The sequence below is a fragment of the Xenopus tropicalis genome, chromosome 7, assembly GCF_000004195.4.
Source record: "Xenopus tropicalis strain Nigerian chromosome 7, UCB_Xtro_10.0, whole genome shotgun sequence".
Classification (NCBI taxonomy): Eukaryota; Metazoa; Chordata; class Amphibia; order Anura; family Pipidae; genus Xenopus; species Xenopus tropicalis.
Genome location: NC_030683.2, coordinates 108,415,272 through 108,434,213, shown reverse-complemented (window position 1 = coordinate 108,434,213; position 18,942 = coordinate 108,415,272). Strand labels below are relative to the sequence as shown.

Below are 18,942 nucleotides of genomic sequence, written 5' to 3'. Positions count from 1 at the left end.
ATAAATACCCCCAGCTAAAACCACATATTTCCTAAATATGTCCCAAACAAGTCATTTCTCTTCACAGGAAAACTGCAAACATGAGAGTTTTGATGGTTAACTACCTTAGCTCACAAGAAGTGTACAGATACAGTAAATGATCACAAAAGTCATATAGCTATAGTTCTGCTTATATGTGAGGAAAACAAAAGAAGAATTCTCTCCTCAGCTAGGCTTGCGCCCCCCAACTTATTTTATCCTGTGCCCCTTTAAGGCAGCTATGTCCAACCTGATACCTTCAAACAGCCCCCTACCATTCCCTACAACATTCTAACTTTGTTTATTTGTGCGATCTGAGTACGGATATTCCTGACATAAGCAGTACAGGTAGGGGATCCCTTATCCGGAAACCCATTATCCAGAATGTTCCAAAATTACAGAAAGGCCATCTCCCATAGACTCCATTATAAGCAAATAATTCTAATTTTTAAAAATGATTTCCTTTTTCTCTGTGATAACAAAACAGTACCTTGTACTTGATCCCAACTAAGATATAATTACCCCTTATTGGGGGCAGAACAGCCCTATTGGGTTTATTTAATGGTTAAATGATTCCCTTTTCTCTGTAATAATAAAACAGTACCTGTACTTGATCCCAACTAAGATATAATTACCCCTTATTGGGGGCAGAACAGCCCTATTGGGTTTATTTAATGGTTAAATGATTCCCTTTTCTCTGTAATAATAAAACAGTACCTTGTACTTGATCCCAACTAAGATATAATTACTCCGTACTAAAGGCAAAACAATCCTATTGGGTTTATTTAATGTTTAAATGATTTTTAACAGACTGTAGTTATGGAGATCCAAACTACGGAAAGATCCCTTATCTGGAAAACCCCAGGTCTCGAGCATTCTGGATAATAGGTTCCATACCTGTACAAAAATGAGAAGTAGTCTGCATACCCAAGGCTATAATAGTATATATCTATATACAGTATATATATACTGGCGGTAGAAGCCAGTTGCTTCTGAGTCTATATTTGGAATAATAAGCAGAGGAAAAGAGACTCTTTATATAGGGCACACCGAAATTCTCTCAACTTATTCTCCCCAGTGGCAGATAGAGCAATGACACAAAAAAAGTAACTTTTAATTCATTGCAGTAAAAACGTCCCCTTTAAAAACACATACGCTCATCAGACTCATTAAAAACAAGAGAAAATCCCTTCATTTAGGAATGCTGTGGCACATTCATGCATAGTGGGAAGTGGTGTTCGATTCCTGAAACCTTCTTAATCCTGGAAATTCCTGGCATAAATCAATTGAGAAACTTTTGTTTATCATTCCCCTCAGTCAGAAGAGAGCAGAGGGCAAAGGTTATTCAGTGCAGAGGTATGTTTATCTAGATAATCTGTCCCACTATACTGACAGGAAAGGAAAGACCATGTATCCTAAGAGGAAATGCTGCGTATGTGCTAACTAGGTCATTAAGAGACATGTTCCTCACAGGTTTTGTTGTTCCTATTGCAGTTGGCATTTTCCTTTATAAAAGGGCACCTAAGGCCCAGAATCTTACCAGCCTTATACCTGTGCCTCCTCCCTCAATCCGGGGCGCAGCTCTTCTTCTCCAAGGCCCTGGTGTGGGTAATATCCCTGGGTTCATGGTTGCTAGGTTATAAAACATAGCAGATTTTCTCAGAATACCACTGCCTACATACAACTAACCAAGAGTTAATTTTGAGGGGTACTGCCCCTTTAAGTAACATGCCTGGACTCCCAGTGTGCTAAGGATTGCTAATTACTGCCTGTTGCTCTGCTGCTTGAAAGACTGTTGCTTCAGTTGCTATGGTAACAATGGTTTAGAAAAATTCTTCAGTGAGATTTTTATATCAAGCAGGGTGTGACTTGTATGCAATAGGGAAATAATGCTTAGCTCCTGTAACCAAGCCGGGCTTGTCACTCCGTTATTATATAATGTAAATTTACTGTTGTATCTCAATTTTGTGTTTGAAAAAATTGAGTTTTATATATTTCTGCCCATGGCTGGACAGACTGTAACACAATGTTCTTCCTTTGTCTTCTGCTCAGTTTCTCTCTCTTCCCATAGCTCCCATTGAGCAATGGTTAGAACTGTCCAGTAATTCTTTGTGGCTTGGTATTTCATTTATAGCAGCAGCTCTCAACCTGTGGGTCTGGACCCCTTTGGGGGTCGAACAACCCTTTTACAGGGGTCGCCTAACACCATTGGAAAACACATAGTTCCGATGGTCTTAGGAATAATTTTATGGTTGGGGGTCACCACAACATGAGGAACTGTATTAAAAGGTCGCGGCATTAGGAAGGTTGAGAACCACTGATTTATAGGGACTGGAATGTCACATGATTTCTAAAGATGGCACTTTCAGGAAGCCAACATTCTGTCATTCTAGACAGGAGGTTCAGCTTTAATTTGCTGCAGTTTCCTAGGGTAAGAACAGAGATCTATTGTAAATAGGGTTCCCAGATATTCCCGTATTGGACTGGACAACCTTATTTCTTCTTTTGGTCTTAAATACCACCTATATGCAGATGACATCCAGATATATTTAGACCCCCCTGCACTAACCACTGATGTCCAAACCCAGATTGGTAACTGCCTCCTGGCTATCTCCTCCTGGATGAACCGACGCCAGCTCAAACTTAACCTAGCTAAAACAGAGCTCATGGTCTTCCCGCCCAAACCTGGCCCTCCTCCTCCTTTCACCATTACTATTGATGGCATGACCATCAACCCTGTAAATTCTGCACGCTGCCTTGGGGTTATCTTTGACCAGTCCCTCTCCTTCTCTAACCATATTAATAACACTGCCAAAACCTGCCACTTTTTCCTCCGCAATATTGCCAAGATACGCCCCTTTCTTTCACAAGCAACAGCTAAAACACTAATCCATGCCCTTATCCTTTCCCGCTTAGATTACTGCAATCTCCTACTAACCGGCCTCCCAGACTCCCACCTCTCTCCCCTGCAATCAATCTTAAACTCTGCTGCCAGGATCCTCCTGCTCTCTCCTAAGAGGGAACCTGTTCAGCCTCAATTAAGCTCACTAGCATGGCTGCCTGTCAAGCAAAGGATAGCTTACAAAATCCTTCTGCTGACATTCAAAGCCCTTCACTTTTCTGCTCCTCACTACATTTCTTCACTGGTCTCCCTGCATGTTACTGGTCGTCTCCTCCGCTCCTCTCAGAGCCTCCGTCTCTTTACACCATCCACACCCACTGCGCTCTCTCGTCTTAAACCTTTCTATCTCGCTGCTCCTTACCTCTGGAACTCTATCCCTGAATCCCTCCATAGGGAAAACTCACCCACTCTCTTTAAGAAAAAACTCAGCTGTTACCTTCTGTAGCACTAAGTCATTATTTTGCCCAGTCCTGCGCTTAAGGGCAAATGCCCATACCTGATGCACTCTTACCTTCCAGTTTGTGCCTGTATGTTACCCAACCACTCAGATTGTAAGCTCTACGGGGCAGGGACCTCCTTCCTACTGTGTCTCATACCACATGGCACTTATATATATATGTTTACATATATGTATTTATTGTATTTATTTATTATATCACTTGTCCTCCCTGTGTGTAATTTTGTATTCTGTAAGACTGTACAGCGCTGCGTACCCTTGTGACGCTTTATAAATAAAGTTATACATACATACATACATACAATCCAGTTTCTACACAAGCTGTCCTGTTCAAAACTACTTGTCCAGATCTCAAAGGTCTGAAATTTGGAAAGGACTCTGCACTGTTACTGGCGGCTGTGTTGTAGCCACACCTCCTGACATCATAAGTTGTCACCTTAATGTGATCGTCCCACCACTAGGGATGTAGCGAACCTCAAAAAAAAAGTTCGCGAACCTGTTCGCGAACTTCCGCCGAAAATTGCGAATATTCGCGAACTTTGCGAACCCCATAGACTTCAATGGAAAGGCGAACTTTAAAAAATAGAAAAGCCATTTCTGCCCAGAAAACTGATTTTAAAGTTGTTTAAAGGGTGCCACGACCTGGACAGTGGCATGCAGGAGGGGGATCAAGGGCAAAAACCTCTGAAAAATTGACACACACGCCGTTTTTCGAAATGATCGGTAATTTTGCGACTTTTTCGTATTTTCCGGCGCTTTCGTAAAGTTATCGTAAGTTTTGCGACTTTTTCGGAGCTTTCGTACCGTTATCGTAAGTTTTGCGACTTTTTCGGAGCTTTCGTACCGTTATCGTAAGTTTTGCGACTTTTTCGCAGCTTTCGTAACGTTATCGTAAGTTTTGCGACTTTTTCGGATCATTCGTACCGTTATCGTAAGTTTTGCGACTTTTTCGGAGCTTTCGTAACGTTATCGTAAGTTTTGCGACTTTTTCGGATCATTCGTACCGTTATCGTAAGTTTTGCGACTTTTTCGGATCATTCGTACCATTATCGTAAGTTTTGCGATTTTTTCGTACCGTTATCGTAAGTTTTGCGATTTTTTCGGAGCATTCGTACCGTTATCGTAAGTTTTGCGATTTTTTCGGTGCTGGCGAACCCAACTTGCGAACATCACGAAAAGTTCGCGAATTTGCGGACTTGCGAACACCCGATGTTCGCGCGAATTAGTTCGCCGGCGAACAGTTCGCTACATCTCTACCCACCACCAGCGTCATCGACTCCGCCCTTGATGTCACCTGCCTGGCTTCCTGTCAAGATTTTAAATAACACAAGCGTGGCGACCCCTTTTCTGCACTAGCTAGAGGGCCCAGGCCTCAGTCTATACAACTAGTTCATCTAAACATTAGTTCATATTCATATGTTCTTTAGTGCTGTATTTATAAGGGGCCCTATGGCAAGTGGTAAGGACTGTCTTGTGTGTCTTGCCAGTGCTGTGCATTACAAAATCATTCCCTTTAACACATTCACGTTGGACTTGTGGCACCAGAATACAATTCCTGGGCAAATATACAAATAATACATTGCTTACTAATCATAAGTACCTGGGTTGTGCTGCTTTTCATGGCATTGAATTTAATATGATTATTTTTAAGAAGTCTATGAAATGTGCTACAAAAGATATACAATAGGTTTGATTCCATGGGAGAGACTGGGCCAGATAACTGTATAAAAAACAGATAGACCCAAACTGCAGTACCCAGGAATTCTTGAACGTTAACCACACTATGGATTCAGTAGTATCACAAGGATGAGAGAGACTTGTTTATCCTCTCTCTGTATGTAAAACCCTCAGTATCGGCTAAGTCTAGCAAAGCCTGGGCTATGTCCTAAGTTACGAGCCAAAAACTCATGAACAAATTTGCAAAAATAGAGAAACTGCATAAAGAGCCATGGTCCACATAATTATAATTTAATGTTACCCTATTCCCTAAACTGTAATACCATGTATTACATGTATAAATATACTCCCTTACAGCGTTACATCCATACTTTAGGCTGATGTATTTGTATGGCAGTTTTAAGGCATTTGTTGGTTCAGGGCAAATATTCTATTGGTGGGACCCCCAGCAGCAACCCTTCCCCACATCCCAACAACTTTGTGGCAGTAATACTAGGGGTTTCCACCTTTTCTGAGAAAAACACCAACCTAAATTTTATCTTTGTGCCCTGTTAATAACATTGGCATTAAGCATCATTTTTACCTAAAATACTGTCCAGGCAACAACCCTATGCACTGCCCTTACCATTAAATAATACATTTGCTTATATAAGGGCTGTCTGCTAAATTCATCAGTCAGTAATATATATAGTGCTTTTGTTTAATAATGGAATCATCTAACCATCAGGCAAGTATATGTTTTTGGCAGAGAGAAAAGCAACTTCTTAGGAGAAGGAAAGGCTAAGTCACTAAGTTAGGCACCCCCAAGTGACTTTAATTGCTTACCTTTTACCCCAGGCTGGTGCCCCTGTTAGGAGAAAATCGCACCAGCCTGGGGTACTTGCGAGCGAGCGTCTTCTTTTCCCTCTTTGCGCACTTGTGCATGCCCAGTAGAGTGAAAAGCTGAACTTTAACAAAAAGGCTAGCTTTGTGCCGGCCCAGGGATTTTGACGACAGAAGGAAGAGGAAACACTCTCTACAGCTACCCCGGGCTGGTGCAGTTTTCTCCTAACAGGGGCACCAGCCCGGGGTACAAGGTAGGCGATTAAAGTCACTTGGGGGTGCCTAAGATTTTGGCTCCTTTAAGAGAAGTAAAGTTAAAAGGAATATATGTTCATGGATTTATCCATTTACTGCTTTATGTGTGTTTATTCTGAGACAAAGAATGCATTAACTCTGCCTGGCCTGCAATTGCTCTGTGCCCAAGGGGAATAAGGCAGGGGCGCCGGTCATTAGTTGGATGACATCAACATTTTAATTTAATCAGGCCCTCAAATACACTGGATGAGACATAATTGGCCCATAACATTTAATAAGTTGGACAGCATTGTAATAGAGTTTCCCATGGCGGGGTTTCCAAATGGCGGGGTTGTACATTTCAGGGGATCTGATGCACTATGGAGAGATTAATTGTTGCAGACAAAATGCCCCAAACTGCCCAGTGTGCCATTAGGGACATATAATATATATTAAAAAAAAAAAATGTTTTTATATATATATATATATATATATATATATACAATTATATACTGACCATTTTGATGTTAGTGGCCTTTTTGCTGAATTTTGTCCCCTTGACTTGGCATGTAAGCTTAGATATTTTTTAAAAAATGTGGCGCAACAGTTAATTATTTTCAATATTAAATACACACAGTTACACAGGAGGCACAGCGGCTCTCCAGGAATTGCAAGGCTTAGGCAGAAGCTTAGAGAAATAATAATCAGACTGACAGGGCTAAAAGACTGATGCAATACAGATACTGTTACCATGGCAACACAGGCAGCAGCATCATAGTGCCTGAAGGAAAGGACAAAAACAAAGAGCTATAAATACTTACAGCACGTGCCATAGGAGATAAAAAAGGACTTTACACCAAATGAGGAAGGATATAGGGCACGGATAGGGTAAGGCCTAGGGATGATGATGGCACAGAAGCCAAGAGAAAGGATTATATAATGGACGCGTTTAAAGGGCAGGGTTAGACTGGTGGAATGGCTACTCCAAATAGAAGCAGAAATAATTAATAAAAACCCTGAGACCGGTATGTTTTACATGCCTATATTATAACTCTACCACTGCATCTAGATCAGTCTAGATACACTGTCTAACTATTTATACCAAAACCTGTCAAGAATCCAAACAGCACTTGGGTAGGTAACAGATGCTGGGGTATAAAGAAGTTTATACTGTACATAATGTAAAATTCCACACCATTTGTAAAGCATAACATAAAGCTTATGTTTTACATTTTGGGGCATAAGAGGCTACCTTGACACTGCCATGGTCGAAGAGTTGCCTATTAACTATGCATATCATTATAATAGAGCAAAATAGAGGTAATTTAAGCTTTTATCGGCCCTAACTAGTGATGAGCAAATTTTTTCGCCAGGCATGGATTCGCAGCAAATTTCTGCATTTCGCCATTGGCGAATTGTTTCGTGAAACTTCTGTGAAAATTTACAGCGGAAAAATTTGTTGCGCAGATTTTTTTTGTCACGCGTCAAATTGGGCGCGGTCACGCAAAAAAGGGAGCGAGCGACAAAAAATAGATGCAGGTGACAAAAAAGACATGGGCGACAAAAAAATCGCGAAAAAAATGTGTTTCGAAATTTTTTTGCCATTTCGCGAATTTTCATGCCATGGCGAAGCGAAACGGGACAGATTCGCTCATCACTAGCCCTAACCTCTCAGGTAAGAACCTAATGCAAGCCATGCCATGTTTCGAATTGCAGAACACAGTGAAAGTTTATAAATATCGGTGAGATGGTGAAACAGTGGTTCCTATGTCCATTTATACATTCCACATAGTGTCTGTAACTGTGTATATTTATATATATCGCAGGGTTTGTTTCCCATGACCGCACTGTAAATGTAAAAGACATACTTTATATAATATACATATATATATACATACATATATAAATCCTTAAGAAAGGTCCTAATGAGGACTGAAATGTCGGCATTTTATGTGATGTGCTCATAATAAAGATATGGAATTTTAATAAGAGTGTGCCAGTCTGAAAATATATTTTTTATACATATATAAAAATATAGACATATATACATGAAGATACATTCATGTTTAAAAAATTAAAAATGTGTGCAAATATGAGAGTTTTTTGTTTTTTGCCGTATATTAAAATTGACTGAAATGTAAAATATTCAGCACCTGCCTACAAATTATAGCTTAAACCTATAATTAGGATTGGTAGTGTGATGTTTTCTCATGGATGGATATCATAAAAGTTTTTAGTGCAAGTGTAACTTATAGACTGAATCAACACTGATCGGTACCCTGTAAAAAAAAATAAAAGGTGGACATAGTTAGCCTTACATAGCTATAGAAATATTACAAGTAATTAAGTGTTTTTTTAATGGTGCAAGTCACTCGCCAGCTGAGCTACATAACCCCCTTTAGTCTCCCAAAATTTACAAAACCTGTAATTCTGGAATGACTTCTTGATTTACAAAGGCATAAAATAAATTATTTGTTTTAGGTTAAACAGCTTGCTGTGTCCACAAGTTAAAGGAACAGTAACACCAAAAAATTAAAGAGTTTTAAAGTAAAAGAAATATAATGTACTGTTGCCCTGCACTGGTAAATGTTGTGTGTTTGCTACAGTAACTCTACTATAGTTTATATAAATAAGCTGCTGTGTAGCCCTGGGGGCAGCCATTCAAGCTGGAAAAAAGGAGAAAAGGCACAGGTTACATAGCAGATAACAGATAAGTTCTGTAGAATACAATAGTGTTTTATCTCGTATCTGCTAAGTGCCTGTGCCTTTTCTCCTTTGAATGGCTGCCCCCATGGCTACACAGCTGCATTCTTTATATAAACCATAGTAGTGTTTCTGAGGCAAACACTCCAGTTGTACCAGTGCAGGGCAGCAGTACATTATATTGGAATTTCTTTTATACACTTGAATTTTTTGGTGTTACTGTTCCTTTAAGCTTGACCACCATAGGATTCTTGCTACTCTCTTTTCTTCTTACTTTTCTATGTACTTTCGTATCAATCTTAATTTGTTAAAATCCAGAAAATATAAATAAATGAAAAAAATCAAAGACATGTATAATAAATTGACCAGATTATTTAGTTACCATTGGTAGTTGTTTCCCTCGAACATATCACAAGTCTACCTGTCATTGACTATTGGGCCTTTTCGAAAATTTGTCATAGTCCTCATTCACTAGGGCCAATTTCCAAACATAGGTGTTGAAATGAAACGGTGCAGTGCAAGGACTAACGGCTTATAGGTTGGAGTCGGGACCAAGGAGGAATCTGATGCACAGGTTTGGCAGCAAATAATCTGGTTCACAGTAACCAAGGGGTTAAGAAAGTTTGTAATTGTTTCCAGGCAAAAAATCTGGGCAGGCGGCTGTCAAAGTTGTAGTGAAATCGGAAAGGTTCAGGAGCCTGGAACCTATACTCGGGCATTGAACCTGGGTTCTTATTTTGTTTGTATCAGGCATGATGTAAGTTGCCTGCCTGCTGATGTCACCACGACGGCGTCGAGACCCACGTGGTAGCTTTGAGAACTGTCATTTTAGATGTGGTGCCAGAGAATAAAGGAGTGCCATCGGGCTTAGAAGAAGCACAGACGGAACAAGAGGCAACAAAGTCTTTGATATCTTTCTGCATAGATGGCCACAATGCAAGATGATTTAACAAGTCCAAGGTTTTTTTTTACACCAGGATGCCTGGCTTGTTTGGAACAATGTAAGCCGTGCTAATTGGAGTGTCTGGAGGTACAGAAGACTAAGCAGACTGAATGTGAGAAGCGAATTGTGGCAGCAGGGAAGCGATAATCCTGGTAGGGGGAATAATTGGATCACATTCCTTGCTATGGTGATCCTCAGGAACAAAGCTTCTAGAGAGAGTGTCTGCCTCTTGTTCTTGAAGGCTGGATGATAAGTAATAACAAAATTAAATCGTGCAAAGTAAGAGTCTGTATATACTCTAGATCCGTATGGTCGGTAAAGATGGTGATGGGATGATGCCATTCTTCCAACTTTACAGTGAGCAACTCTCAGTTCCCAATATCATAGTTCTGTTTGGAAGAATAACATTTTTTAGAAAAGTAAGCACATGGGTGTAACTTCCTATTTGATGCTTGTCTTTGGCAGGATCCATTTTAAACTCTTCCTGAGAGATGATATAGAAAAGGAAGGGAATCTTGGGGACTCCCAAAATGCACTTTTCCAGCTTAGTGTAAAGAGAATTTTGCCTCAATTGAGTGAGCACTTCTAGGTACCTTGTGACTAATAATGTCCATCTTCCACTCGTCCCTCTCACGTATCCCGATCAGGTTGTAGGCCCCACAAAGATCCAGTTTAGTGAAAACCCTAACCCCTTTTAGTTGGTCAAACAGCTCAGAGATGGGGGGTAACGGTTCTTAATGGTTATCATTTTGAGGTACCTGTAATCGATGCAAGGTCAAGACCACCATCTTTCCTCTTCAGAAAGAAGAAGCCATCCCTAGCAGGAGAGGAAGAGGGCTGTATGAACCCATGTTGGAGGTTATCTTGTATGGACTCCTTCGCAGCTTGGGTCTCAGCAGGAAAAAGAATATAGGTATGGGACATAGTTCCAGGAAAGAGATTGACGGGGCAGTTCACAGGGACAGTGATGTGGAAGAGTTTCAGCTGACTTATTCCAGAAGACATCCGAAAAGTCCTTACGTGGGCAAGCCTTGAAGTACAACAGTGGCAATTGGTAATCTGTGGATACATGTGGGGGGCAGGCACTTCTTGCGACAATATGAACTCCAGTGGGAGATCTGGCTGATGGCCCAATCAATAACTGGGTTATGTAGATGGAGCCAAGGTAGACCTAATACCACTGGAGCAGAAGGGCAATTGATAATGAGGAAGGATCATTTATCTTTATGTAGAAACCCTACAGTCAGAGGTAGTTCCCCCCATTGTCTCAGAGATGATTTTGGATGTCAAGGGTCAGGTGTCAATCCCCAAAACCCGCAAGGGTGTATACAAAGGAAAAAGGGGAATACCAAGATGCTTGGCAAAGCCAGAGTCCATAAAATTCCCTGCAGCTCCTGAATCAAGGAGGGCTTTACAGTTAACAGTTCCAGAAGCCAGCTGGAACTGCCCTGGGAGCAGAAATCTGTGGGAATTCTTTTGGAGAGGGCAGTTGTTGTGAAAGTGAGCCTTGTCACCACGGTACAAGCAGGACAGTTGAATGCCTCTGAAGTTGTTATTGTTCAGAGAGATGTGCCCTTCTGACTTGCATAGGCTCCTTAGGGGTTCTGGATGGGGCCTGAGGAGGAGAGTTCTGGATTGGATATCTTTGAAATTGTGGAGCCAGGATGGGCTGGAACTTTTTGCAATAATCTTTCTCCGCTTGACACTCTCTAAGGTGGGTATCAATCTTGATACTGAGAGCAATCACATCCTCTAGCTGTTTAGGAAGCTCCTTGGAGGTTATCTTTTAACTTGTCAGACAACCCCTGCCAAAAAGCAGCCACGTACACCTCATTAACTTGTCAGACAACCCCTACTAAAAAGCAGCCATATATGCCTCATTGTTCCAGGCAGTCTCTGTGGCCAGAATACTAAATTCAGTGGCATACTGGCTAGCACCGCGGCCTCCTAGGCGAATCTGCATGAGCAGCAGCTACACGGACAGGGGCATCAAAGAAACAATAGTGCAAGCTATTCTGTAGAAAGCTCTTCTATATCTGAGTTAACAGCCCTAGAAGTTCCTCTGTGTGTTCAAGATAGCAGCTGCCATTTTAGTTTGGTCTCAGTAACTTCCGTACTTTGGCTGCTGGTAGCAACGATTACAGCAGAGAGGGGAGGGGGAGGACAGAGAAGGGAGGGGGAGAGAGGAGCAACATGCCATACCATGAAGGATTTTTCTAAGGAAATCCTGTGTTTCTTTTTATAGAAGACTCAGAGCAGCTTTTATGTGATTGTTTATGGTTTATGGCTGTATTTACATAGACCTTAGTTTTTACTTAGTTAGTAGCTTACTTAGTTTTTACCTTTCCTTCTCCTTTAATTGTAGCTGCAGGGGGCGGCAGAACTGCTGCAGCCATGTGATTTCCAGACACTGAAGGAGTGGCTGGCATCTGGGAGAGTAGGGCTTTCAGGACTTGCCCTATGCAAGCCTGCTGAACTTCATAAGCCTCCATGCGGGTTGCTATGTTGCATAAGGTTTTTTCCAATATCGGGATAAGCTTCCTCAATAGGGTCCATGGCCGAGTATACTGTCAGGGCCTAACAACTCATGGGTTGGTGTCTGAACTGAGGAGGAAGCTTGTGCACTGGCTTGGCAGGAAATAATCTGATTTGTGGTAACCAAAGGGTTAAGAAAGTTTGTAATCGTTTCCTGGCAAAAGATCTGGGCAGGCAGCTGTCAGTCATAGGAGTCGAATCAGGAAGGTCAAGAGCCAGAAATCAGTCAATTAGGAAATATATTGGTGTCAGGAACACTCAGGAGTTAAACCAATACTCGGGCATTGAACCTGGGTTCTCAGGGCGTATTTATTTTGAACTTTGATGCCGGACGCAATGTGATGACATCAGGCACATGCATGCTGATGTCACCACGCCAGCACCGTGAACTGCGTGACGCCCATGGGTGCCTCCATTTTGATGCAGTGCTGAGCGCTCCTCACATGCAGCAATCAGATCTTTTTTCACTGTTACATGTTAAGTCAGCTAATCTAAACTACTTTCTGAATGACTGCAAAGGGAAACTGAAGTGATTCATTTTAGCACCACAATAACACTCTCTGCACTAACTATGTGCCCCCCACACTCTTTTTCAGGCACCCATGGCAGGTCAAAGAGAGCTTAAATTGAATGTACTATACATGCAAAACAACTAGGTGGTTGCAAGGGTCCAATTTACCATAGCAACCCAGCAGACTGGAAGATGAAAAAAAGAGGGCTGAATAGCAAGATAAGTAATAAAAGTAATAAAATTGTAGCCTCCCAGAGAAATTGATTTTTTGCTGCTGGTATGATTGACCCCCATTTGAAAAATGAAAAGAGGGAGAATAAAGGAAATAATTAAGAAATCATGAAAAAAATAAAAAAAGAAAAGTTGCTAAGAAATGGACATTCTACTACATATGTAAAGTTAACTTAACTAAGCACAAATGTTTGCTGAGTACTTAGGCAAGCAGTAACTGTTTATAAAAAAAAAAAAATGAGTCCTGTCCTCTCCCACACTAAGGGGCTGATTTACTAAGACACGAATTCGAATCCGAATTGGAAAAATTCCGATTGGAAAACGAACATTTTGCGACTTTTTCGTATTTTTTGCGATTTTTTCGGCGCCTTTACGACTTTTCGGAAATTATCGCGACTTTTTCGTTACCAATACGATTTGCGCGAAAAAACGCGAGTTTTTCGTAGCCATTCCAAAAGTTGCGCAAAAACTGGCGATTTTTTCATAGCGTTAAAATTTGCGCCTTTTTCGTAGCGTTAAAACTTAAAAGGCGCAATGTTTCGCGCAAGTTGTAACGCTACGAAAAAATCGCAACTTTTCGCGCAAGTTTTAACGCTACGAAAAAATTGCCAGATTTTGCGCAGCTTTCGGAATGGCTACGAAAAACTCGCGTTTTTTCGCGCAAATCGTATTGGTAACGAAAAAGTCGCGATAATTTTCCGAAAAAATCGCAAAATACCGATCATTACGAAAAAAACGCAATCGGACGCATTCGGCCCGTTCGTGGGTTAGTAAATGTGCCCCTAAGACTAGAAGTTTAAAAAACTAAAATTCTGCTCTAAAAAGTTACCAGGGCCAGTTTCTTGCCATCCCTGATTAAGAGCTGTGTTTGTGTGTGTATATACCATACCTCCCAACGGCCCAATTTTCGCAGGACAGTCCCGATTTTAACAGCTCAGCCCGCAGTCCCAGATTCTTTCTGAATAGTCCCCCATTTTCCTTTGATCTCCTGCACTGAATGCTAAAAAAGATACAAAGTTTCTCAAACTTAATTAAATAAGTAGCTTTTGGCAGAGAGCCCAGAAAACTTAACAAGCCACACCTGCACTTATATACAATTGTAGCTAATAAGCTAAACAGGTCTCTTGGGGGAACTGAGACTTGCAGATTATAGGGCAAAACTGTAATAAAACATAAAATAAGACCCCAAAACACCCAGAAATGTCTTTAAATTTTAAATAACTTGCCATATTTTGTAAAATGGGAGTGGTATTTAGGGGGTGTGGTCAAAAAGGTTGCGCTGCACTATGCACAGCATTTTTTTTTGTCCCTCTTTACATTTTTCAAATGTTGGGAGGTATGAATAAATTACCCCTATTGTAAAATATAAAGATATTATAAGTCACTGAGGGGAACCATGTGTAGGGAGTGTGTGGAGTAAAATCTGTATACACCTTTATTAGCAATCTAGGATGCAAGAAATATAGCAAATGTTGCTGAAATGATAGGGCTACACTACTGTACAAAAAGAGTTTCATTAAGGCCCTTAGGACTAATTATTGTTACTTAAAATAATTAAATCCAGCAGTTATAGCAGCCACACTAGCATCTTATTATCTATGTCAAATCCTCAATGCTTATATATGTCCCTCCTACACCATTGCATGATTGCTTACAGCATTATTAACCATCACAGCTGTATAGTGAGATATTGGGTAAGCGGTTATAAGCTGCCATAGCGATGTTTACATATAATGCTCACTGGCTGATACATCCACATTACATGGCATATTTTTCTTGTTGTAATTATGATATTTAGCAAGTACGTGATCTTGGCATGAAAATACGGCCAATGTACTGATGGAACTTTAGAGGAGATAGACGAGATGGATTTTCTCCTTTTTGTAAAAATGTCCCTTTGTCACCAGATTTCTCTTAGCAGTTGTGCAACAAAATGTTTGGAAACACAACATACAAACGCCTGTACTTTTGGACAGGTGCATGTTAATCCTTTCTGTATGTTCTCATACAGAATGTGCTTCCAAAGTGCAACCCCAGATATTTTCTAATATATTCATTTTTCTTTTTCAGTTTCCCTCAGTGCTTGGATGGATGGAGCCCATGGAATTGGGGTTCAGCTGATCCCTCAGTACCCGGTGGTTAGTCAGTCTGTTACCCTGAGCGTCACTGGGGTCACTGGCACCATACGGCAGTTCAGCTGGTATAAAGGTTCAAGTGCAGATACCAATAACCAAATATTCAGTGTTATTCCATCTGCAAACTCAGTGACAAAAGGGCCTCAGTATTTCCCTCGTGCCAATTGGCTCCCAAATGGCTCATTGCAGATCTCAGGCCTTGTTCCTACAGACCAGGGGAATTACACAGTGCTGATGTATACTGCTGAGAGTACAACACAAGATACAGTTTCCCTGCCAGTTTATGGTGAGTAATGTATCACTTTATACAGCTAATTTACTGAACTAGTGCAAAGGTACACTGATGCTGTCACCTCCGGGGCCCCCCACCCCAATCACGGACTTCTCAATGTGCAGGTGCGCACCTCCCCTAACCCCGCCCCTGCACGCACGTACGATGTGGTGAACACCGTGTTGTGTTCTTAGGGGGTGAGGGCCTAAGTTGCTGAAAGGGATTGCGTCAATATGATATAATTTAGGTATGATATAATCTAGGACTGAATTACTATTGCAAGGTACAATGTGTACAGGACTATTTGTAAACCTGGTAGCCTGAATTTCATGCACAAATGATTTATCATTATTATTATTTGTCTTAGCTTATGTTAAAATTAAGAGATGCTTTCCAGATTTAAAACATAATATTTTTGGCAAACTTATCTTGTTAAAGGAGACATTTTACATAATATTTATATTCAGTTACATTATTCACCCATCTTTAAAATATGTAATCATGCAGAAAAAAAAAGGTTTTGAATGCATACTTGAATGCATTACTGACTAAATCTGTAATTATATCAGAACTGCACAGAGAACCTCTCAGGTCAGAAGCTAGACTAAAATGAGGGGTGGGCGTGTCTCTTAATTCTATGACAGGAAGTGGTCACAGCAGTAACTGTGCAGTAGCAGGGAAACCCCTCCTACCTTCCTGCTTCTGTGTCTCCCTGTTCCCAGATCTGCAATTTTGAACTTTCATCTGTGTAATTTCCTGCATTTATTAGTCCATTTTGGAAGCTACAGTATATAAACTGTGCATTATAAGATGTACAGTTCTAATTCTAACAGCGACTAGTGTTGTTTTTTTCTGTAACTCCCTGCATCTAATGATACAGTCTGTCTACATATCAGTATCAAGTTTTCCAATCCATTATCAACCTGCGAGAGAAAAAAAACACAGCCACTGTTGTAGAACTTGATTCTAACATGCAGAAACACTGTATCATAGGGTGCAGGGAGTTACAGAAACAAACAGGACCGTAAGTCTTGATGGGGGATTGCAGAACTTGATGCTGATGGTCAAAAGCATTATGTCATCCAAGGAGTTACAGAAAAAAACAGACCACAGCTGTTTTTTTTAAGAATTGAAGAATTTAATACTGATGTGCAGAAACACATTATCATAAGATGCAGGGAGTTACAGAAAAAAACAACTGCTGTTGTTGCAATTTCAGTTTTTGCAATCTTGATACTGATGTAACTAAACATTTTGAGATAACTTTGTATCTTTTAAAAATTATAGAACATTTTGCAGTGTATGCAAAAATTTCGTTAAAATTCTGTGGTTTTCGGTAAATTTCCACGAAATTTTTACACAAAATTAGTTACAGAAACCTCACCAGTGAAAATGCCGATCACCAGTACAAACTGTTGTATTACATAGTAGATACAGTAATTGTGTCATTTTTGCTTCATTATATTACACTGGACTCAAATTTTAGGAGGGAGGTTATACTGCTGTTTTGTTGTTCTTTGATAGAAACACTTGGTTTAAAGCTCCCAGCTTTAAACCAAGTGGGAGCAAAGAACATGGAGCCACATTTACACAGATTGGTTTAACCCTTGATCATGTCTTGAAATATGCTTGGGAATTCTGAATAACAGATCCCATACCTGTACCTAATACTTTTACGGCTATGACACACAGTGCTTCTTGTAGTCAGCTAATTGTTGCAGCTACAAAACACCAGAAAATTTCCGTGCCATAGACAACTCTAAGAATTGTCTCTGCTAAAACACACTAATTGGCTACTTCTTGTAGTGAAGCATGACCATTGCAATACAACTTCTTTCAGCCCCTTATAAAATACAAAGGTGGTCTTTTCAGTAACACAACAACTCCACTTCTTAATCTTTCTCATATTACCTGATCTACCATTCCGTAGAGCTTCTCAAATAACTTTAAAAACAAAATAATACATGATACAACTGTAGTGCCAGTGTCATGAGATATACAACAGGGGTGACTGTAGGTCACTTCTCAAACAATCAGGGGGTCAGTAAATATCTTTTGCTATTGGGGCCCTGGATTTCAGAAACAATGGAACATTCTCAAAATGCGGGTTTCGTGCAACTTTTGTTTATGCGCCTTTTTTTGTGCAACCGGAGCCTTTTTTGACACAATCGTGCCTTTTTTTACGCAACTGCGATTCTTTTGCAGCTAAATCTCATGTAAGTTTCACAAAACAATTTGCCAGTGGCAAAGGTTGATCATTTGTATTTGCAACTGTGGGACCTTCTATCAGCAGGTTTACACAAATGCTCTGGTATATCGTTCATTTTTTAAGTCAAGTTCTTTAAAAAACCCTTGTGGAGAACCGTCTAAAAGATTGAATATTTTCCCAAACTGTTTGTGGGAATCCTTTCTTGTGGACAAACGTGCATTATTTTGCCCACCCAAGAAAATACCATGTAACAGCACAGAAGGCTTTACAGTTCACAGTTGAGATTATATACAAAATTTTTTGGGACATGAAGTTTGGACGACAGATACCAGCAGTGTTGAATTTACAGCCTGGTTCTACACCTCCTCAAGTGTGCTAATGGGCAGAATGGAGGCCATTAACTATCTACTGATTTTTGTTTCTTTTGACTGAAATCCAGTTTGCCTTTCAGCAATGAAACTCTGTGGTTCAGATTCCCTGTTCACACAAAAGAACCAAAAGAAGAAGTAGTGGAATATATAACACTGGTCATCTGGAAGCCACAATCATCTCAAAAGCATCTTCCATCATCGTCCACAATATAGCATGTTATATCAAGTGATATTCCTGTACAGGCAAAAGTTGTTATAGAAACAAATTATATTGTTACAAATCTTGGTGTATTATATGTTTATAAACATGTTTTATTTGATTTGGTTGTTGTGCAGTTAATAAAATTATCTTTTTCCTAAATCCTTAATGTGTTCTCCCACTATGATTTGATAGTCTTGTGCTGTTTGTACCTACAGAGCCTGTCAGTTCCTCAGGGATCAGCACAGACAATAAGGAACCCCAGGAGAATCAGCCAGTCACCCTCACATGCAGTGCAAATAATGCAGAACAGATCCTTTGGAGCAAGAATGGTGTCCCTCTCCCTCCCGGGCTGACTCTGTCTGCAGATAACAGGACTCTCACTTTCCCCAGGATCTCTCGCTCAGATACCGGCCAATATCGATGTGAGGCTTCAAATGCCGTCAGTAAGATTATCAGTGATCCCTACACATTAACTGTAAACTGTAAGTAATGACTGTTTGATTTTAGAACCTAAATAATAATAATTATTATTATTATTTATATAGTGCCATCAGTTTACGCAGCGCTTTACAGAATAGAGACAGAACAGTTAACATGTACATATAAACAATTCACAAAAATGGTTTGCAGTTACATTACATTAATTGACTTCTTGCTTTGGTTTCTCTATATTCAGTGAAAATGTTACTGACTCCTATAGCTCATGCAAAAATATACAACA

The 18,942-nt window shown here is 40.3% G+C and overlaps 1 protein-coding gene across 1 annotated transcript in view; it reads left to right on the top strand.

Annotated features, from left to right (window-relative positions):
- The window catches only part of ceacam8l (carcinoembryonic antigen-related cell adhesion molecule 8-like), a 52,523-nt gene that overhangs the window by 10,656 nt on the left and 22,925 nt on the right, over positions 1-18,942 (top strand). Inside the window, exons 2-3 of the mRNA XM_031905855.1 lie at positions 15,104-15,454; positions 18,437-18,703. Coding sequence (XP_031761715.1) covers positions 15,104-15,454; positions 18,437-18,703 — 618 coding nt within the window. The remainder of the gene's footprint in view (positions 1-15,103; positions 15,455-18,436; positions 18,704-18,942) is intronic.